Source organism: Rhinichthys klamathensis, unplaced genomic scaffold (assembly GCF_029890125.1).
Source record: "Rhinichthys klamathensis goyatoka isolate OS25496 unplaced genomic scaffold, OSU_Roscu_1.1 h1tg000277l_1, whole genome shotgun sequence".
Classification (NCBI taxonomy): domain Eukaryota; kingdom Metazoa; phylum Chordata; class Actinopteri; order Cypriniformes; family Leuciscidae; genus Rhinichthys; species Rhinichthys klamathensis.
In genome coordinates, this window is record NW_026606796.1 from 1,465,633 (window position 1) to 1,489,374 (window position 23,742).

General features: G+C 37.2%; 1 protein-coding gene across 2 annotated transcripts in view; it reads left to right on the forward strand.

The window, feature by feature from the left end:
- ankfn1 (ankyrin repeat and fibronectin type III domain containing 1) overlaps positions 1–23,742 on the forward strand; it is a 92,083-nt gene that overhangs the window by 24,633 nt on the left and 43,708 nt on the right. For both annotated transcript variants that reach the window (XM_056268932.1, XM_056268933.1), the window contains exon 7: positions 15,131–15,168. In XM_056268932.1, the coding sequence (XP_056124907.1) occupies positions 15,131–15,168 (38 nt within the window). The remainder of the gene's footprint in view (positions 1–15,130; positions 15,169–23,742) is intronic.

Genomic DNA, 23,742 nt, shown 5'->3' on the forward strand with positions numbered 1-23,742 from the left:
TGTTTGGAAATTCTATGAATGCATCAAAGCAGATGGTATGAGTAGATGCAAGCTCATGATGGGAAAATAATGTCTAGCTGTGGTAGCCAGAACACCACAGGAATCTGTCATTAGGGACCAGTTGAAGGAACTTGATATGGTTCAGTTGGATATGTGACACACACAGACACCCATCAGTTCAGGTTTCATTCTGCTACAGTCACCAATGTTTCCATAGCAATACATGAATGAAGTTGGAAGTTGGATTCTTGTTTCAAAGTCAGATTACGTAATTTTAAAAGTGTAGTAAGGCACAGTTGTGTAGACACCTTGGTAACTTAGAGAATCTTTGATTTGCATAACATGCAGATATTTTCCTTGCTTTTTTGTGTCCTTCAGTGGAAAACAGACATCCAGTACTTGATTGTAATTGTTTTCTAGCGTGGTTAGTTTGGCTTGCATTTCTTTAACGAGTTCATTTAGATCTCAGGAGATGTAATTAAACAAATGTTGGCGAAATAATAATGGCCTACCACTGATATCATCTTGTGCGCTCTGCAGTTTATATAATTTGTTTCAAGATGGCCTTTATATATTTTAGCTTGGTGTTCACAATGGTCTTTGTGAGGGAACACATTAAAAATTAAAAGCATTTGGAAAAAAGTGCTAGAGACAGTGGGACCTGTGTTTGATAAATATAGTGAATTTTTCATAAATGTAATGTATTTCTCGGGAGATCAGGTCTGTAGACAATATTACAATATAAAATATGAAGAGTTTGGGGTTGTTATCCGGCCTAACATAAGATTTTGTTTTAATAAACCAAAAGTGAATCATACGTCAGTGGATTTATATCAGTGTTTTCAATATTTCATAATTTCATTGGGATAGATATAGCCATGGAAAAGCAATGGGTGCATTAATGCAGTGACAAACATCACCGATATGAGACAGTCTATGATACTACTTCCTTTTAGAGCCCGACCGATATATCGGCGGGCCGATATTATCGGCCGATATTAGGCATTTTCCTAACTATCGGTATCGGCATTTATAATGGCCGATAAATGAATATTTTTTTAAAAATGCGGGTGCGGTGATTCATGTAAGGGTGGCGATGCCAATAAAGCACATTAAAGCTGTCACAAAGAACTGGCAAAAGTAATGATTGTGAATACATCAAATAGCAAGGAGACATTTTAATTGTTTATTAATAAACAAGTGTTTTCAGTCAGTGTCGCTTGCAAAGTTGACGACGCTGACTCGCGATCTTCAGTGAACACGCCAGAGAGAAATGCACATTTCATACTGATTACAGCAGAGAGCAGTCTGTCTTTCGTTTTGAATTGTTCTGGTAAAATAGACATTTCAATATATATATATTTCTCAGGTCTATACGCTGAGTTTCGGTTCATTTATGAGACAAGTTGCAGTTCACGCGCCGGCGCCTCCGTGTCGAGATTATCTATTGTCTGCTATATTTACTTCTTATTTATTAAATCCAGGCAATCGGTTGATGAAACATTGATTAAAATTAAGATACAATTAATACAAAACGAAATTCACTTTAATGAAAGGCTTTGTGCTTTCTGTTTGAGCGAGGTCTCTGCAGTTTTAAAGCACTTTAGTGCCGCTTTCAGAGCTTGTCACGTCCGTAACATTGTTTTTTCCTCATAAATGGAAAAGTGCACAGTGTTAAAGCTCATTCTGCCTATAACGCTACGTTACACAAGCAATAATTTATATAATTATAACATTATGTTTCACGTTTAGTACTACATTTTGCTTACTACTTATTAAAAAATAGTATAAAGTACAGTACATATTAAAAACGTCTTCATTATGATATTATTCATTTTACTTTAGTAAAAAGATCTGAGTTCTTCCTCCACTGGTAGAGATTAGAGGAATTAAGAATAAAAATAGAAGATAATAAGGTTTTTTCAGTGACACTTTTGATATATAACTTTTGTTATGTTTTATATAATGTGACTAAATTAAAAGACAAAGTCGTTAGTAAAGATTATGCAACAGTATTTATAATATAATATAATATAATATAACATGCAATGCAAACTAGTTTGGTTACAGCTCAAATGTATCATTCTCATTCTATCATTCACCCTGTACACATCTTTGTCACACAAGTGTTTGATCACCACATTTGAGTGATCATTGCAAAACGTGTATATATTTATTCTGTTTATACTGTGTATTCTATATACAGTACCCATCAAAAGTTTGTACACACCAATAGGAAAGTATGTCCAAACTTTTGACTGGTACTGTACTATAATACACATACATAATATTGCTACTGTATTATAATATACACATAAATAATATCGGCCGATATATCGGTATCTGGCTTTATTTTATCGGTATCGGCATCGGCCCCCAAAAATCCATATCGGTCGGGCTCTACTTCCTTTTGATCAAAATGAGGCACTTTATCCCTGTGATTTCCCTGCTGGCCAGGTAGCAAACCCCATTGACTTCCATAGTAGGAAAAAATACTATGTCCATATATAATAACAGTCTTATACTGTTTGGTTACTGACATTCTTCAAAATATCTTCTTTTGTGTTCAGCAGAAGAAAGAAATTCATACAGGTTTGAAACAACTCGAGGGTGAGTAAATGATGACAGAATTTTAATTTTGAAGTGAACTATTCCTTTAAAACAACCATTTTGTTTCTTAGTGTGAAGAACATTTAAAAAAAAAAAAATCTAAAGAATCTTTTTCCATTGTAAAGGACCTTTTGTGGAGTGGAAAAGTTTGATGGATGTTAAAGGTTCTTCATGAAACTATAGATGCCAATTAAGCACATTATTTATTGTTAAGAGTGTACAATAATGGTCCTTTTTTGATTTTGAAAGACAAAAGTCCCTAGGATCCTTATGGCAAGAGTTGAGTAAAGTGTTTTTTTTTACAAAAAATTCTGCTTTTGTCTTTGTGGGTTTGGAACGACATGAGGCTGAGTAAATAATGACATGAGCATTTTTAGTTTTTTGTGCACTCTTCCCTCCACCCTGGCTAACTGGCCCATTGATAATCTGCATATGTTATGAAGATTGAGTGGGAATTTACAGTCCAGCTGGAGATAATTTCCTACTAGTTTAGCATACATTTTATTATACATACATTCCTTGCTCTCCTATAATTTCTTAACAATTGTTCCACGAAATTGCTCTGTGACCAAAAGTATGAGAGAGTTATAGTTGTGCTTTTTCTGTTTTCAAAGCATGGGCAGCATTTTTATGTCACCCAGGTGTTTTTTACACCTCGCATGGCATGATAAAGCAGTCCATTTTAATTCATAGGCCATTTCCAAAGAGAAGGATTTCTGAGAAGTGATGTATATGTAAAAAAGAAAAAGAAAAAAAAGTGTGTCCAGTCCACAACCTAAGTTCCGTTTTTTCATTCCCAGAATGCTTCTGGATGAGTTGTCAAACTTTATAGTCCTATGGCAGTAGAAAACACAGTTACACAGATATTCCAGAGTTTTTCCCTGCTCACTGCTCAGGCATGACTGCATGGAAAATGTCAGTGGAGAGCTCCTTTGTTATGGTGAATAGTAAAGCCTTTAAAATCGAAATGTACCTGAAAGCGAGTCTGGAAGCCCGTCTGCAGCACTTTTTGTGCAATTATGTTGCCAGGTTATGTCAATCACTAGGCTAGAAGATTTGTTTCGATGCCTGTGGCTGTGTTATTGTGCAAGGCTTGATATTCTGAAGTAAGAAAGTATGAATCAACGGATAGATGGTGATCTGTACTCAATCCATAAGAAAAAACAACTATACAATTCAGTTAATGAGAATATTAGATATCCAGCAAACTGAAACCAATTTACACAACTGCCTGCAATAATAGTCATATTATTTTATGTTTCACCTTTGAATTTTTCAGTGGGTAAATTATTTTCAGTGGGTTAACCGTTAATGAATTTTTTTTTATTTGGCATTTTGTCTATTGTCTATTATATATATATATACACTCACCTAAAGGATTATTAGGAACACCATACTAATACTGTGTTTGACCCCCTTTCACCTTCAGAACTGCCTTAATTCTACGTGGCATTGATTCAACAAGGTGCTGAAAGCATTCTTTAGAAATTTTGGCCCATATTGATAGGATAGCATCTTGCAGTTGATGGAGATTTGTGGGATGCACATCCAGGGCACGAAGCTCCCGTTCCACCACATCCCAAAGATGCTCTATTGGGTTGAGATCTGGTGACTGTGGGGGCCATTTTAGTACAGTGAACTCATTGTCATGTTCAAGAAACCAATTTGAAATGATTCGAGCTTTGTGACATGGTGCATTATCCTGCTGGAAGTAGCCATCAGAGGATGGGTACATGGTGGCCATAAAGGGATGGACATGGTCAGAAACAATGCTCAGGTAGGCCGTGGCATTTAAACGATGCCCAATTGGCACTAAGGGCCTAAAGTTTGCCAAGAAAACATCCCCCACACCATTACACCACCACCACCAGCCTGCACAGTGGTAACAAGGCATGATGGTTCCATGTTCTCATTCTGTTTACGCCAAATTCTGACTCTAACATCTGAATGTCTCAACAGAAATCGAGACTCATCAGACCAGGCAACATTTTTCCAGTCTTCAACTGTCCAATTTTGGTGAGCTCTTGCAAATTGTAGCCTCTTTTTCCTATTTGTAGTGGAGATGAGTGGTACCCGGTGGGGTCTTCTGCTGTTGTAGCCCATCAGCCTCAAGGTTGTGCGTGTTGTGGCTTCACAAATGCTTTGCTGCATACCTCGGTTGTAACGAGTGGTTATTTCAGTCATAGTTGCTCTTCTATCAGCTTGAATCAGTCGGCCCATTCTCCTCTGACCTCTAGCATCAACAAGGCATTTTCTCCCACAGGACTGCCGCATACTGGATGTTTTTCCCTTTTCACACCATTCTTTGTAAACCCTAGAAATGGTTGTGCGTGAAAATCCCAGTAACTGAGCAGATTGTGAAATACTCAGACCGGCCCGTCTAGCACCAACAACCATGCCACGCTCAAAATGGCTTAAATCACCTTTCTTTCCCATTCTGACATTCAGTTTGGAGTTCAGGAGATTGTCTTGACCAGGACCACACCCCTAAATACATTGAAGCAACTGCCATGTGATTGGTTGATTAGATAATTGCATTAATGAGAAATTGAACAGGTGTTCCTAATAATCCTTTAGGTGAGTGTATATACACACACACACACACACACACACATACAGAGATCTATCTATCTCTCTATCGTTCTATCTATCGTTCTTGTTCTATCGTCTGTCGTAATTAATTAATTTATAAACCACTTCAAAACTCAACGTCTCTGTCATATATTTGCTTATTTTATTATTGACCTAGTAATAATACAGAATCATAAATATTTCCAATATTTTTTTTTCATGAGCGTTTCTTTTCGTTTCTCTAAATTCTTAACCCCCCCAAAAATCTGTTTAGCAGGTTTAAATAATATTTGGATCTTAGATTTCCAATGCACTCTCTGACTCTTTTGAACCCTGCTGCGTATTGCAGAGAAAAATCTGACAAAAGATACGTTGGATGCTACAGACCGATGCAGCAATTTATTGCCCTTGGTTGAACATGTTACCATGGTGCTTGGTTAGTGCTGGTCTGAGGTTAAAGTCTTTTAGCTCAAGGTGCTCAGAGCGTACAGTGTAATGTGATAGAAGGTCCAGAAGCTTATAAAAGCAATCATTCCAACAACTGGCTGCCAGGAATGGTTTCTTCAGAGATAAATCTCATGTGTTCACCCTTTTGGCATCACTGGGTTATTTATTCAAAATCTTTAGACAAAAGAACATCTTTGATAAATGGACCTCCTATAGTAGTTACTGAACAACCACTTGAACCTTCATTCATGCTATATAGCATCTCCATAAACATCTACACTTGATTGGATGGATTTCGATCCGTGCTGATTGATAAAAGCATAGCCTGTCCTGGGAAACATTCATCTCCTTAGAACATGCAATTGTTATGATTTCATGGATGGTATGGAGCATCTCCTGCAGAGTTTTTTTGTACATTTACACCCTCTTCAAGGTTAATGTATTGTACGCTATAACTCGCCACCTTCCAACCCTTCATTCTAGTGCCTCTATAAGGTCTACATTCCTGCTAGGACTTTTCTGGGATGTTTACCTCCAGACTTCTCTCAGACGTTCTGTCCTCTCTCCCCTCCACTCCCCTCCTCCTGGTTGTGGCGGTCTCTGGCAGCGCCTGCCGGATTCCTGCATGTCTATCACTCTAATCAGGCGGCCAGACTCATTACAGAGTCCACTTAGTCAAGCATCGCCAAAAAGAGAACTTTCCTGCTGTCTAACGGGGGAGGGCTATTTTCTTTTCATTTGGATGGGGTGCAGTGGTCTAGTTCGACAGACTTGCTTTCTACAGGTTTTAAGAGTGCCCTATATGAAAGTTTACTTCATTAAGAGACCATAAGGGGGCAAGCTTGCCCTCTCTCTCTGCCATGCCGGAGCCGCTGTCTAGCCCAAGGTGATGAGCGTGGGCAGAAGACGTTGCAGAACAATTTCAAAGCAGCGTTGTACCCAACCGTCATAATAATGTGCAGCAACCTAGTTTGAATCTCTGATTTCTGTTGTTTCTGAATATCTTTTTTTTGTGTGGGTTGAATCAATTTAGAAACACATTAAGAGGGAAAAGAAAATGCCAGTTATGGAGAGGAGAAATAGAAGCTGTGCATTTGATGGCCAGACTTTCATTGTTTTTCCATAAATTATTTATATAGTCCATCAGTGTTTGAACTATATAGTAAAAGGTACAGTGGGGTCCAAAATTATCTGTGAAAAGGCTTTTATTATGCATCATTTTCTAGTTTAATACTACATTTTTTTCAATTTTTATATTGTACTGATACATTTTATGCACTCAAAATTGCACTTGAGCTGCATGAACTCCACCAGTAAAATCTGATGATAATGTAATCCAGCTTAATTTGAGAATTATTCAGAGAGTTTTCAATGAAGGAAATAACATCTGGTCACATCAGTGGTATAGTGCAGAATCTTAAATTTGATTTTAAATCTTGATTATTATTATTTTTACTTTTTGTATGAGAAAAATTAGAAAACTTTTATTTGTTGATTTACATGACAAAAAAATAAAAAAAATAAGAAAAAATTCAATGTGATCTCCGAGTTTTGGACCCTACTGATTTAAAGACAGTAAAAATTACTTTTATTTTGGGGGTTACATTAAAGGTACGTTGATGTAAAATAATACAAACTCTTTTCAATTTATATCGGTATACATATGAATATGTATATTTGACACGGGAATTAAAAGTACAAACATTCCATGCAGTCTCTCAATTAATATAACCTCAAAAAAGCTGCATGTAATTATTATTAAATAATTCTTTGTAGAACAGTTTTAGAATTTAGCATCTGACACTGCAGGATATGGCAACTACCCGTTTGCATATGGAACATAAAGTACATTAAGTGAATTGATTAATTAATATGTTGGCCATTAAGTGGTTACCAATCATTTTCTAGCATTTATCATCACTTTAAAAGTGATTTCACACTTGCATAACAGCTTGTTGCAAAGCAAGCTTCAGTTATTGAAGCTTCAACCTGATAACACAATAATTGCCAGTAATCGCCATAAAGGGAACGCACATGTTTTTCACACCAGGCTGGTGTGTTCCCGCACCACAGCACCCTAATGAATAATGAAACGGCACAATTTGCTAATGTGTTGCTGAACGCCTGCACCATATGAAAGCCGGTTGACACCTAGACATATAAAATGGCTGCGCAGGCCATGAATTTCAGCAGTCACTTAATATTGTTGCCACAAGGGCTGCGAGCTGCCAGGACTGCTGCCAGGGGCATCACCACAGCCCCCTCTTCCCCCCCAGACCAGAAGCGAGATCTGGGCTATGAATGCTAGCATTGCTCCCCTAATTGGGCCTGGGAGAGGTTTAACAACCATGCTACAGTTTACTCTACTGACAAATAGAAAAATAAAGGCCTTGTTCAAATTAGCACAGTGAAGTGAGAAGTTCTAGAAGCCCTTGACTGTCTTGGCTGTCAGCTCTGTGCTTGCGCCTAATCTACAGAAAGAGGTTATTTGAGTTCAGTTCAAGCTATTCGCTTCATTCATTACGTCCAGAGGTGAAAACAGACTTCGGCTTCAGCCGAGTACGATCCTTTAAGCTCGCATGAGCAGGGTCAAGAAGCGGAAGACTCCAGATAAACCAGGCGTCCATAATGATGCTCTGGCTGCAAAGCAATTAGCATTTAAATGCCCTCCCATTCACTATGCATCTGGACTGAGCCGTATATAAATTAGTCAAAGTGAATTATTGATTACAGTAATTTGAGGTCACACACCTTCAGCTTCCTCATGGGCTGCAATTATAGCCACGCTCACGCTAACTAATTTGTCCAATTAGCGTGCTACCAAACACCATGCAGGTTCCTTGATCTGTATTGAGTTATTTTTTTCTAAACATGTCACGAAAAAATATTTATTCATGCAGCTGCTTTTACCCAAATCGACTTGCAAATGAGGAGTAGTACAACACAAGTGATTCATCCTAAACAATCCAACAGCATTGCATTTCCTGTTGGCTTGTTCATGATTTGTTTGGGGACAAATGGCTTTGACAGTACAGTGACATTACTAATAGTTTACTTTACAGTAACACGATTCTTTTCTTACAAATAGTGATAGTTGTTTGTCACATTGTGAACTGAGGTATACAATCAAATTCTAAATGTTTCTCGCTCATATAATGGAAAGTCAGATTTATTTGAATGAATCAGTGCTTTAGAACTGTTCAAGTAATTGTACTGATCATTATATAAGTGAGTGGTCTCTTTTTAAAATATATAAAAGACAATTTTCCAGTCTTCTATGACACATGATCCTTCAAAAATCTTTCTAATATGCTGATTTGGTGAAAAATGTCTTCTTATCAATGTTGAAAACAGTTGTGCTGCTTAATATTTTGTGAAAACAAGCATTCTTCAGGATTCTTTGGTGAACAGAATGTTCAAAAAGAACAGCATTTATTTGAAATAGAAATATTTTGTAACATTATAAATGTCTGCACTTTTTATCAATGTGATGTTTTCTGTAGAAACAAAATAATATAATCTCAAAGACCCTAAACTTTTGAACAGTAGTAAATATCTAATATATATTATGTTTATATTTAAAAAATGTATTTACACATTCAATATTAGCTCGTAGTGTAGCAAATTATTTCAAAAGAGTAGCTTTTACTGTAGCTTAAGTATCTTGTAGCTGGAGAAGCAACAGTTTCCATCACATTTTGTTCTCATGTGAAAATCAACTACGATGCACCAGTGGAGAGATTTATATGCTTGTTTGATATTGTGGAAAGGAGAATTTCTGTGCTTTTTATTTGACATGTTTATGAAGGGAAATGGTCAAAGCCATCTATCTCGGAGTCTTCACTTGTAAGCTCACAAGACCAGATGTGTGTCCATCCAAGCAGATATTTCGGGCTGGTGAATGCTTCCGTTTCCTGTCTGTCAGTGTGTGAGATTCTAATGTGAGAGTGTTTGCTCCCAGCATTTATCTGTCTACCGTATGCACAGCTGCGACCCGTTTTTCTGCTGTGTGCCAGGATAGTGGAGGTGTCAGTTTTAGTACGAGCTTTTAGACTCCTGGTTTATAGCTGATGCCTCCTGAATAAATGTGTAGAGGTGTAATTTAAACTTTTACACATTATATGAATGAATGAACTCTGTTTGTGCTGATTTGATGCTGTTAGTGATTTGAAGTTTCGTTCAATATTCAGACTTGTCACTTGTTTGTTGACACTTGACACTTGGTTGTTTACATTTGAGTTTACAGTTTGAATGTCTTGTTTTATTTAGAGGTGAATTATCCATTGTCGATTTCAGTATAAAGTCACCTAATGATATTCAGAAAACCCACATTAAATTCTTTTAACATTGAACAATGCACATAATCAGTACCAGCCTTGACGTCGCAGAAATAGAAACCGTTTCTAAAATACTGTACCTGTCTATCATCGCGTTTCACTGTCATGGCTGGTTAGGACAAAAACTCTGATTAACATGGGAAAGATACCTTTTATCATGTGATGTGGAGGCGTTTGCATAGTTAGGATACGGTGTAAGATGAACAAACTTTTATTAGAGCGGTGCACCTTCAATGTCTGTTCTGCATCAGACAGAAAGACAGCACCAGTGTGTTGTCTTGGTCTCTGTTCATGTTCTAAAGCAATTAAAGCATTTCCAGGCTCATTTTACTCCCACAGATTGACAGCTGTCGCCCCTGAACTGTTGTATTAGCCCAGAAGGTCTACTGACATTAAAAAAAACAGGCGCAGACAGGAGCAGCCCTGTGTCGCGTTCCCGATAGAGCTGCTTGAGTGTGACATTTCACCAAAATCAACAAGCTGTCGATAGCAATTCTCTCGATTAGAAATCTCAAAGCGCAGGTCCGCTGGCATTTGCTGCTCTCGGACATTTTGCCATGTTCACATTTTCACACAGTTCAAGATTGCTCTGTCATTTTTGCTGGGTTTTGTTTGATCTGGTGGTTCAAGTCAAAAACATGGCCTTACTGAGTATGATTAAAGGCCCTTTATGGCAAGTCCATGGAAAAAAATATGAGATGAGAGGGAAAAAAAATATTTCAATGCTTTTGCATTCTTACGCAAAAGTTTCGCTTTTCGCCAAAAAACCTTGGCGGGGACATTGCATTCACTCGCAAATCCTTTGCGTTCCTTCGTAAAAACGTTTGGGTCATACTTCAGATTAATGTCTCACTATTAAATAACTATTAATGACTTTTGACTAAAAAAAAACTCCTAATTACTGCTTATTAAGAGGTAGTTAGGTAGCTGTAAGTTTAAGTATTGGGTAGGATTAAGGGATGTAGAAAATGGTCGTGCTGAATAAGGCATTAATATGTGCTTTATAAGTAATAAACCGCCAATATCCTATACATGCTAATAAACAACTAGTTAATAGCAAAGCCCGTCTACGGAAAGCCTGGCCACTCCCTATTAAGTCCTATTGTACCGAATTTTGGTTGTAGTTCCACCATAGTTCCACTGGGGGCGATCGTCCGAGTGCAAAATGAATAGAAGTCAATGGGGCTAGACGGCTAAATTTGTCTCTTTTACCCGATTGTCATTGAGAAATCTCAGATTTGAATGTAGGTTCTGCAAGTTCAACATGGGTTATAGGTCGAAAGTTGAATGAACGAGTGCTTATGTCCTTTCGATTTCTTACAGGTTGAGTTGTTGTTGCCCATAACACGCTAGCATTCTGCTAATGGACGCTGATTGGTCAGTGAAGGACTGATTACGACCAAAGACACCGCTTGATGGCATCGTGGCATCCGAAGCGGGACCAATTTTAAGGCCATAGGCGGACTGAACTCTCTCAAATGTATATAGACTGTAAAAAAAGATATTTACCCGTGTCAGATGTGTAGTTGATGCCTCTAGAGAAAAGAAAGTGCAAAGCGCAAAAGCATAAACATAATAAATACATATATTGGCCGCTTTGGAACGTTGCTGCGATTGTGTTCTTATTGTGGAAAAAGCATTTTCTGTGATTGACCCGATTTTAGCAATAACAAAGATAACTGATGGATCCTTTATCTATGGTAATACGATATGGTACAACTACAGTGCAGTGCAAATAGTAAATATAAGATACAGTGAGTAATAGTAAATAGTTTAGTCAATAAAATAAACAAACAGTATACAGCAAATAAAATAGTAATGAAAAGGCTATATACAATATAGGCTATATAAAATAAAATGACACAACCCTGTCTATTTTTGTTAAATTTCAGTTTTATTGATCAGTAAGAGACATTATAACAGTATAAGTAGCCTAAAAGGTATAATAAGTTATACAAGACAAGAAATAAAGTAAACCATTCAGACACAGCAGGATACAACGTTAAAATAGCCAAAATATAAAGTTATGAAACTTCACTTTGCCCTCAGCCAAAACGATTTGCAGGGAACAAATTATACGATTAATGATACCAAAGATCGCCCGTTAGATATATACAAGACGAATTATATCTCATGTTTAACCACTTCTAGAGACATCAGAGCCGGCGGCAAACGTCAGAAGCACTAGCCGAGGAAAGGCTGTTCCAGGCGGGGTGCAGAGCGCTGAGACCCGGTGAAAGACTGGTCCTCACAACTCCGAAAACGTCAGATCAAACTTTTAAATAGGCGCTATCTTTATAAATAAACCACAGATTTGAGCTAAACAACTACATTGTCGACTGAAAAACTATTAAAACTACATTTCGTGACACAATAACAGTAGTATTTTTAAATTTCGCGGCTTCTCTCGTCTGTCTATGCGCGAAAGCACCAGTGAATGAAGGATTGCCGTAAAGCAGGTTTCTGGTCGTACGATGTGTATGACGTCATTGACATTTTAAAAGACTTTTTAAAGCAAATTAGTGACTCTAAAAAATCTAACACCCAGTAATGTGTAATTTTGTTGCATCTTCTTTCGAATACAACATTCAAATTACTAGACAAAAAATTATATCCTGAGAAAAGTGGATTTTTAGGGGTATTGCTCCTTAGACCTCCATTCATTCTGCACTCCGCCTGTGAGCGCCCTCAGAGTGAGTACGGGACTTGCTACTGATAATACACACACGACACGCTGCTGTGAGCTGTTCAATATAGTGTACATGAATTACCCGTAGCAGATCTATACAGGTGGAGCTGGGGAAGGGGGAGGGTTTCTGAAAGCGTGATGCAACTGCTATGCAAATGCTGACCTGATACAGCAGGAACCAATCAGCTGTGCCCTTTAGAGATGATGTGATTGCGAGCAGATTGAGTTAAGGACCTATCAGCCTGCGCCATCTAGAGGTTTATGTGTTGTTTAAGAGGAAGAGGTTAAACATCTAACCTGCCAGAATGGGTAGTTTGTTATGGAATTGTTGGGCAATTGGATGTCAGTTTGTTTCACACAATTACACTCTTAATGATCATAGTCATTTATCTCCAGCAGATCTCATCAAGACTCTATGCGAGCAGAAAAGACACATTCATGTGGGACACACAGCCCCTCTTGGGTATGTTCACGACTCTTCGCGCTATGAGCTTTGTTAGGAAATATGACTTCAGTCACAGACGCTGTTGGGTTTGGAATAGAACATCGTGTACCACACACTGTGGCAAATGTGTCATCCTCAAAATTGATTCAGCTTGTTTTGAACATCACAGTTACGTGAGTCACATCATATACTGTAAGACATGTTCTTTCAGTATGTGACAATATGTTTTTCTTTATTTTGTTCTGGCAAAGGAGGTTCAAGGCTACTTAATATTTTGTCTCTTTTAAACTGAAGAGCTGTCTGGACAGTGTAGCAAGTGTATTTTCTCTTTTCTTTTTTTAATCAATATGATATAATCGTGTTATTTGTTGTGCAGCTATTGATTTAAGGAGTATTTTTAACATCCAGTGGCAAAAGCACATCCTTTCAGGTATTTGTTCTCAACCTCTCCAGGTCTACAGATAATTATTTCATTATTGCTCATTTCTTTTGTTTGGCTATTTAAAGGCTGATTGCCTTGCACTCCTATTTCCACTAGTTAAGGACTCCTTTTTTTGAGAATTAACTTTGAATTCACTTTTTAAGAGTTGATTTTTAGAGTTGAAATGAGGAAGTAAAGTGTCCCCTCTGTGCTTGAGAGTATTCATCTTCAATTTTACTTTTTTTTTTTATTACCATTTCTGGGTATAGAACACCATTTACCTTACACTTTCCACCAGCAACCAATAGTTTAAAATCTATGATTCTATTTGCATACTATTTAATTTAAAACTTGACATATTCGTGCGAATATTCATTCTCTCTAAACCCCTCAGAAATGTCAACAAATCCACAGGTGTCATGATGGTTTCAGTTTTAATCCAGCCTAAAACGGCTCACTCACAAACATTGCATATTTCAGCAATTTCGAGATTCAGACGTGACTAAATGGGTTGTTTGCTTTGTAATTAGTCCATTAATTCCCATCTGTTTTATGAATTTATGCAGATTTGTGGATTTTTACCAGACAACATGAATTTCATAATGTTCTCATCTTTCTTTATATTATAAGCTCTTTATAAAAACCTGACAACATAAGAATCGTAAACAGCTTTTATCTGCTGTTGGACTTGGTAAGTGACATAAACTGTTTATACATTATTCCATTAATCTATTCTAGTTCTCATATTTCGTAATATGTTTTGGTTTGTTTTTATTGTTGTATTGGTGATTATTTGTACATCAAAAATGTTTGCCTCCCTTGTCTCCTCTGAAGAAACCCCTGCTGTGTTTATTATTACATAAAATACCAAAGGCTTATGAAGAACATAAAGTACTGTACGCTGCAACAGGTCAAGCACGATTGTACAAATACAATATGCTTTCTTCACCTATAATAATACTTATGATACACTTTGCTTCGGCTGAGTTTCATGTATTGGTAGCTGATGTGGACAGTGCATGGTGTTTGATGTCAGATGAAAGAATATGCATATCTACAGAATAGGTAATTTTCAAAACAAATTCTCGAAAGTTGCTATGACAACAGTGAGGCTGCCATTCCCAACCGTGAGGACAGTTTCTGGTACCAGAAATGGTTTGGTGTCTGCATTGATTACACTGTAATTAGAAAATTGAATATTTCTATTTGGCATTGTGTTAGTAGAGAGTGTTAATATCATTAACTCGCCTTACGTAAGCAACGAGGGGCCACAAAATTTTACATCTGTTTTACGCATTGGTTTGTCTTCTGTGGAATTCTAGATCAGTAATTCAGGCACTTTATTTTCATGCATTTTTGTCGTGTTGCATTTATTTGACTTACGGTTAATACAATACTTATACAATCTAAAAGGTTGTAATTGCGTAACATCTGATTTATTTTCTAAGCAAAAGCCTAAAAAAGACATTCCCAATTTTTTGGAAAAAGGTTTGAAATGTTTGACTTTTCAAATAGTATGCTTAATAACGTATAATTAATCTTATTATCAAGATTAATGTTAATATAAATAATGTTCAAAATTCTACTTTTTTGTTTATTTAATTTTGCAGAGTCTTGGAGCCACTGGCAGATACGAAACCCATAAAAAGTAAGTGGTTTATTTTAAATACTCTACCTTCTAAAACTCCATGCAATTGCCAGAAATGAAAAGGGAAAAGATGAAGACAATGAACAGATGTTGAACTAATTATGGTTGGTGCTATCAAATGTTATATTGTTAACAAACCTAGAAATATGATGGTGTTTCAGTGTATACTGTAACTACAGATGCCTCATGAGCTTGGTATGAACTCTTTATTATTCATTAAATATTATTATTATTATTATAATTTTTTTTGCAAGGCAATAAAACCTCTGTATTTCTGGTTTGTGCGGGTTCCCACTTCAGAACTAAGATATCAGAAGGTCTTGTTATCTGTCCAGCATGGAAAAGTTTATAACTGTTATGCTTTGTGCTTCTTATCAATCTGATATCCTTGGTGATTCAAACTGCAATTTTTCATCCAATAAAAATGCACAGAGGAGCTAGTTTCTAGGCTATAGGTTGTCCAATCATTATATGAATCCATGGGGGGGTTTGTTAAGAGATAGACACCATCACTCAGAAGCAGCCAATATCCGAGATTGTATGCGCTATTATTAGATAACATACCTAATTTGCTGTTTTGGTCACATGCTTAGATGGACTTTTATGAAGGTTTGCTTTGTGACATCTCAACTTGACTTCACTATCTGCAACATTTAATGTTTGAAAATGTATTTATTCATTCATCTGTTGCAGTTCTTTTATGAGCAAAAACAGCACAAAATTGTTGACATCATAGGTTAACAAAATGAATGGTACCATATTATGATACCAAGGTCTCGACACAACAATACATTTCTACAACCAGAAGAGCCTCTTAAGAGGTTTTTAAGCCACTTACCTGTCAGTTTGTTTGGGTAAAAGTGTGTTTTCATGCACACGTCTCATAGGTGCAGAGGGAAACTGTTTCCCTCTGAATGCTTCCCTCTTGGTGAGAAACCGTGCTGCCTGCAGTCTGAATCAGTGGAGCCCATGCTATCCATTAAGAAATATGGCACTAGTAGTGTTGCCATGGAGATCAACTCAATTGAAGCTGCGTTTAAGCCTCAGGAAGACATAATCGAGTGCTTTGGCTTTCATTCCAGAGATACGCACTGCAACAGTGTGGTGGTGGTGATATGTTGTTTTTCCAATTTAATAATTTAAATGATTTAAACTTTATTATAAAGATGGTTTTAGTTGATCTGATGTTGCAATATTCCATCATGTGCATTATGCATGGCAGCAGATTTAATAGTGTAAAAATACAGAAAAGGGTGCATGTTATGATATTTATGTGATAGTTGACATAAAAAAATGAAAAATCTGTCAGCATCTACTCATCCTCATGTCTTTCCGAATCCAAACCCATTTGACTTTGGTTGAGCGCCACCACCAGACCACACACACCCCTTTGGATCGCAAAAGTAGTAGTTTAACAGAATGCTTGAGCTGCTCTCTTCCATAAAATGAATGTGAATAGGGACTACAGCCTGCCAAGCTTCAAAAAGCACCATAAAAGCCTCCTAAAGTAGTCCATGCAACTTATGCAATATATTTCTAGACTTCTGAAGCCACAGACTGAAAAGTCATTATTCACTGGAAATCTAGCTTGACAACTGTGGTCACCATTCACTTACATTGCATGGACAAGAGCAGCTTGAACTCTTCTTGTGTTCCATGGAGAAAAGAAAGTCATACTGGTTTTTCAACAAAAGACATCAGAGCGAGTAAATACTGACAGAATTTAAAGTCACCATGAATATTGCAGCATTTATCATAAATGATTAACCGTGCACATCATTATTTTTCTTTAAAAATTCACTCGTCAAATTCTCCTCCCACTTGCAACAACATCTCTTTTCTTCTCTTCGGCGTGAGGGTGGGACAAATGGTAAATGGACTGCATTTATATAGCGCTTTCACAGACCCAATGGCCACCAAAGCGCTTTACATTTGCCTCACATTCACCCATTCACACACTCATTCATACACCGATGGGCGACGGCAGCCATGCAAGGCGCCATCCAGCTCGTCGGGAGCAGCCGGGGTTAGGTGTCTTGCTCATGGACACCTCGACACTTGGTCAGGTGGAACCGAAGATTGATCCACCAACCTTCCGGTTTGTAGATAACCCACATGAACCACTGAGCCACTGCCGCCCCCCACTGAGCCACTGCCGCCCCCCACTGAGCCACTGCCGCCCCCCACTGAGCCACTGCCGCCCCGACAACCTGTCACTCACGAGATCGCACAAATAGCAAATGACAACTCAATGATCAAATCATTTACAAAATCATTTACAAAACGATCATTTACAACTTACAAAATCAAGTCCCGCCCTACATTTTTTCTTGTTTGAGAAGTCGTTTCACTTGCATATACAACACAATAGGGCAGAAAAGACTATCGCAACTTTCGCGTTATGCCAACTTTAATACCAATCTCGAACTGAGCCTTAAGTCTGTCATTATTTTGAACTTTATTTTGACCAAATGTGAGAAAAAAATCAACTCGATGTTTAGAATGCTTAGCGTCATGGGCAGAGCTCCAACATATAGCGCAGCTGCGCCTCGGTTGAGCCGAGTTCGATTTCTGTCTCGACGTCCTTTGCTGATCCCGTTTCCCCTCTCTCTGCCCTTGCTTTCCTTTCTGAACTGTCCAATCCAATAAAGGCATAAAAGGCCAAAAGTATAACTTAAAAAAAGAACAGCAGATGGCTTCACAGACAAAAATAGTTTGAACGTCACGATCGTCTATTGGTTTCCTATGAACAATGATAACATCAGGACCATCAGGTCAGCTGCTTGATTTGTGCTCGGTCAGTCGAGACACTCTCTGGCTCAGTTCTCACTGATTGATGGACCCCACTCGTGACACAGGAGACTTTAAAGTGACACTATATTGCTTTTGATGTCTGAATTTTGTCCCACAAAAAAAGGAGTTCAGGTTTTTCTCAGGATAAGTTGTACTTTCAACTGACACAAAATTCTCTGGATTATAGTTTCGGTATATATGCAGAATGAGGTTGACTCACACTAGTCTGGGACACAGAAATGCATGTTGCCCACACATAGAGTAGAGGTAACACTCGAGTTCAAGGAGGGTTATGTAAAGATCTCTATAATGTTTATATAAGCTTTATATGACACTTGACTTTATTCTGCTAAAGGATTGAGTCCTTAATCGTGTGCCAATAGTTTAGCTTAACAAGTTCAGTTGCAAAAAAACAAAACAAATTCACTTAAAGTAACACCAGGTTACTTTTGCTCTCGGGGTGGGGTCCCCCTACATTTGGGAAACAGTATTGTCCTCTAGACCTCTACTACTGTCGTAAACTCTGTCATCCTACATGCACGTGCAATTGTTGACAACCACGATAGCCCTGAACACTGTAGGAGGAGGTCACATGCAGGTGTTCTGCTTGCGTCTTGTCTGAAATGTCTTCATCCCAGGTACAGTGGCATATATTTCAGCATGTCATATGAATATAATTTCATGGGTTTTATTTTTTTCTAACGACAAATGATCACGTTTACAAGCCAGCGTCATTATAGTAAGTTAGCCTAGTCTATTGGTTACCGTTTTACTGGATCTATATGATACTTCAATGCAATGTTTGAGTGGTAGATAATAACCATATATCGTCAATATTATAGTATCAAGCTACCATAAATTAATCTGCAAATTTTACAAATCGATTTGCATTATAGCTTGAGGCAAGACAAATAAACAAATATCACAGACATGTTAGGTATCCTAAAATATGACTTTGTACATCTTATATATTTACTTGCAAGAATGTAGCCCCTACCAAACTTGTACACGCCGTTTAGACATAGGCTTTCATTTGATTTTTTTTTTTTTTTTGCCAAGTCCGCATCGGTCGTGCACCCCTCCTCCTCCTTCAGTTCTATGCTTCAGCTCACGCCAGCGCAATGGCCCAATGTTGATCCTCGTTCTGCCTTTAACGCGATCACTTTCTCTTTTTCTCTTTTTGCTTTGCTCCGATAAAACCTTTGCTTTCTTGTTTTTCTGTGCTGCTTCGGCCATGACTATAACATTTGGCTCGCACGTCCGATTTTAAGGAAGTGGTGGTGGAAGTGACGTATATGCCGTAAAGCAGTCGAATTCTGTAGTTCTCTTTGTTCGCCGGTTACTACCCGAAACCCGAAGTTTAAAAGCACGATTAAAAACGCTACAGACCCCGTCAGGCTATGGCAGACGTGTCATTCAACCTATTGTTATAACCTATAAGTCGATGTACCATCACAAGAGACTTGGAAATATATTATGAAGGTTGAAAAGTTACCTGGTGTTACTTTAACACAAATCACAGTTGCAGTTTGATAAACTAAAGTTTTAGCAAATTGTGTTGCTGGTCAACTAGTGCCCAATTAGTGGGTGGCTTTAATTTGAAGTTACTTAAAGGGATAGTTCACCTAAAAATGATTCTGTCTTATCTCGTCTCATGTCGTTCCAGACCTGATTTTTTGGTTTCCAACAATCTTTTAATATCTTTCATGTGCAGCAAAAGAAAGAAATGCAAACAGGTTTGGAACAACATGAGGGTGAGGGAATTATGAGAAATGGTGAGTGAATTTCGGGTTGACTATTCATTTAAAGTACTCAAGCATTCAAGCTAAACATTTGATTCGTATTCCATTGCAATTGAACATCATTTGTTTATAAAATCTCACAACCAGTTCTGATTCTTCACTCTCCAAGTTCCTGGAGCATGATTTTGGCTCTGTCTAGTATCCATTTCCCACTTTTTCTGTTCATTGCAGTAGCTGTTTCAAAACTAATCACCATCCTACATATGGTATGCTCTTGGCCCGAGGAATCGGCGAATGTTATCATGGATTTGACTGGCAGTAAATGGAGTATTTTTTTTTAGTTTTTGAACAAAATGCTTATAGAAACCAAGCCTTCAAGCCCATGCCCCCGATGAGATGTGTGTCTCAGAGCTGTTGTAGTGGCCTTTGTTTTGCCTGCCATGCAAATGGAACACTTAGCCTTGAGCTGCAGAGAGGAGCTGCACACAAAAGCCTGCTGAGAAGAGAACGCTTGCTCTTTCACGCCGTCGTGACTTGGTTTACTGTCTTCTGATTGGCTGTGTGCTCGCCCATCTCACAGCCCCCTTTCAGTAGGTTTTTTCTCGTCTTTCCGTGAGTCAAGAAATATCTGGAAGCAGCTGTAATGCGAGATGACTAGATCAGGTTGGAGATGACATGAGTTTAGAAGTGGTTTTGTGATAACTACTACTTCACGTGAAATACCATGATTACTCATCAAGATGTTTCTGCTTCAAGCAATAGAAACAGAGAAAAGGTGTCTTTTTTATCTCCTTTTGATATCCTCCATCTGGTTCTACCTGTTTTCACACCCTCCTTTTGTATTTTTAGTCATCCTACACCTGTGCTTATATACTATTACTAGCTGTCCTGGTTTCCTCATTGTTTCTTTCTAGTATTACTTTTGACTTCCTCTTGACTTTAGAAATAAACTAAGCCTTTTTTAATGCAGCCACTACATGTTGACAGAGTTATTTGTCTTGCTTTTGTAAATTTGTTTCTTTTTCCCAATGCTGCCAAACATGAGAAATTGAGTTTATAAAGCATAATGTTGCAAGGAGGAATTCCTGCAATACCACTGCACAAAAGTACTGTAGCAGTAAACATTCAAGAAATACTAATCCATTAATTTATTTACTTCTTATCAGAGATCACCATGGGCTGAGTTGGTCCACAATGATGCTGTATTGTTTTTTCCTAATACCCTTTCAAGGATTTGTATTGATAGGAATCGATGACATGGACGTCTCGCTGTACCATTAGTGTCAGTTCTTATTAAGCCTGTGGCCCCCTGATTGCTCACATGCAAGACGATGAGAGCTTTGCTTTTAAGCTGCAGCTATGGAAACATACAGCTTTGTTCTTCCCTCATAGAAAATGTTCTGTAAAAATTTTTAAGAGGGACACAGTTCCCTCTTAAAGAGGCCGACTCCTTATCCCTGGTGCTCTATGTCAGGTGTCATTTCAGCATATATACTTGAGTATTGCATGTGAAACAGTTTTATTTTTTAAAAGCCTGTGTTGAGGGTTGGTATAGGTTAGCTGCATGTGTCTGAAATTGCTATTTGCTTTACAGGTATTTGAGGTGATGTGTGTATAAAGCAGAGTATTATATTATATTATATTATATTACACTGAAAAAAGAAGTGTAGGATTCACTTCAAAACAATTTTCACTCTAAAATTGCTAGTAAATGTCACAAATGCTTACAAAAAACGGCAAGTAACACATTGAATTAAAGGTGAAATTTTGAAGTAGAAAGACTGAAATAGTGTTTTCTTGTAAAACATACTCCAATAATCTTTGTTTTATTTACAGCTTCCGGAAATTATTTACAGTCTATAATACTGTTTTATACCCATAATGATTTGTTGTATAATTGAGTCATTCATAAATCAATAAAGTAAACAAAAATATGTATAATTTCAAAGAAAGATTGACGTAAAAAAAAAATACACATACACTTCATACACATATGTGGCATTTGATGTATCAGGAAAAGTGAATGAGTGAAAAATGTCAGACACAGCATTTCATTAATATTTCAATTTATTTCTTATCTAAAAATGAGCATGAAATATTAACGTTGTTCATTAACTTTTTTTTGTTTACGATTAGCACAACCTAATAAAAGAATCAGTTGTTTTTGAGACAGGTTGAGGAACCCAGTAAATTGTAGCATCTGTGGCCGCAGCGTGCCGCAGTGTATTATTTTATAATGTATCATTGTGTAATAAAAATATTTTATTTTACTTTTCTTTTGGTAATATTTCATTTATTATATTTATAAAAGCACCAAATAGTCATAAAAATGTGTGTCCATAAATTTTGCGCCAATTCTGTTACCGTACTGTACTTTGCCTTTAAATTGGTGGAATAATCTCCCACAACTATAAGATACAGGAAATGATGCCACTTTCCCTCACTGATAAGATCTGAAGCACTGAAAGGTTTGTGTGGTCTCTCTGAGAAAATATTTGAATCCAAAAAGTTCTTACACCAATAGTTATTTTGTAAATCGTCTAAATTGTTACTACAATATCAAAAGGAAACCATAATTTATCACTGATCACACAGTGGGTTGTTTAAAAGTCTTTTCATCATGATTTCATTAGTGTTAGCATTTATGCTAGCAAGTTGAGTTTTTGGCTAAAAAGTTTAAAATTGTCAATTCTGTTACTGTAAAACTCTGCTTCCAAGGTAGAATAATGTTGACAGTATATAATATATATATATATATATATATGTAATAGAATTGACAGTAACAGAGCTGACAAACAATACTATAAAGTTAAAAGTAAAAAAAGGAAGTAATTTGTGTTTGGCAAGCACTGAATTATTAAAATTTAATATGTTTTCAATAAGATACTGGAAAGAATATCTGTTAGTTCTGTTTTCTTTAACTTTATGCAATGCAAAATGTATCTCCAGTTATAGAATCACTCATATATTTATAGGCTTTAGAGAACACAGCCATTCTCCTTTTTCCATCACCTATTTTTTTTATTCTCTGTCTCTACTAACTATTTCTTTGAGGTCTCTTTCTCTTCTTAGAATTAACACAGGACTGCATTTGTGGTTACACTGTTTTGTCTGTCACTTAGCTTTCAGTCCATGTGGTCATGAATCATTTTCTCTTCTTTCCTCAAACTTGTCTTTATCTCCAGCTGGAATGGTTGGGTAACAACATCCCGCAACAAGGGGATTCGTCACCAGCGTTCTACAGCTATGGCCATTAGCACTTCTGTGTTCAGTGACTATTTTGCATGAGAAACAAATGGTCTGAGCTATTCTCTGATAAATTAAAGCATTCACTAAAATGCAAGTAGGTGGAGAGATAATAAGCCATATTAGTATAATATTCCTTTTTCCCAAGGGGCCTATTTCACACCATGTCACGACTGTAGACGTAGAGTAGAATTACAATGAATCTGAGCACATCCTCTCACAGTAAAACTTGTTTTTTTTTTTGTAGTTTAATTCAAATGCCATCTTTAAAAGCTAATATTACTTCTAAAACACTTCGAAAAAACCTCCGCCAGTTAATGGAACTGTAATTTTCCATTGGCCATAGGAGACAATAAAAATCAGGACATGCTTTTGTGCACTAGGGCACTAAACACACAGTCAAGCATTCCAGCTATTAAGCCAGTATTAATGGATTAAAAGCATTACATGCTGTGATTGAGCACTCATTCTCAATATTGCTTTAAAACCTAAGGGTCTTCACAAATACATAGACAAACACATTTTTTTCCCGTTCTGATCATTATTATAACAACATCGACAACAAGGGGAAATTAGGACATCTTCTAGTTTGAGTATATGCTCCAGTTAAGTTGAGCATTATGTATTTTTCCCTCTGGGCGCATCTTATATTGAAGACTTCGACTAGCCACAACTAAGTTTTCATCAGTTTTTTCATTCCAAAACCTATTGAACTGCCTCATTGCTGCCTACAGGAACTTAAGGAACCTCATAAGTTTTTTTTTTTGTAAATATATGCTAGAATTATATAAGA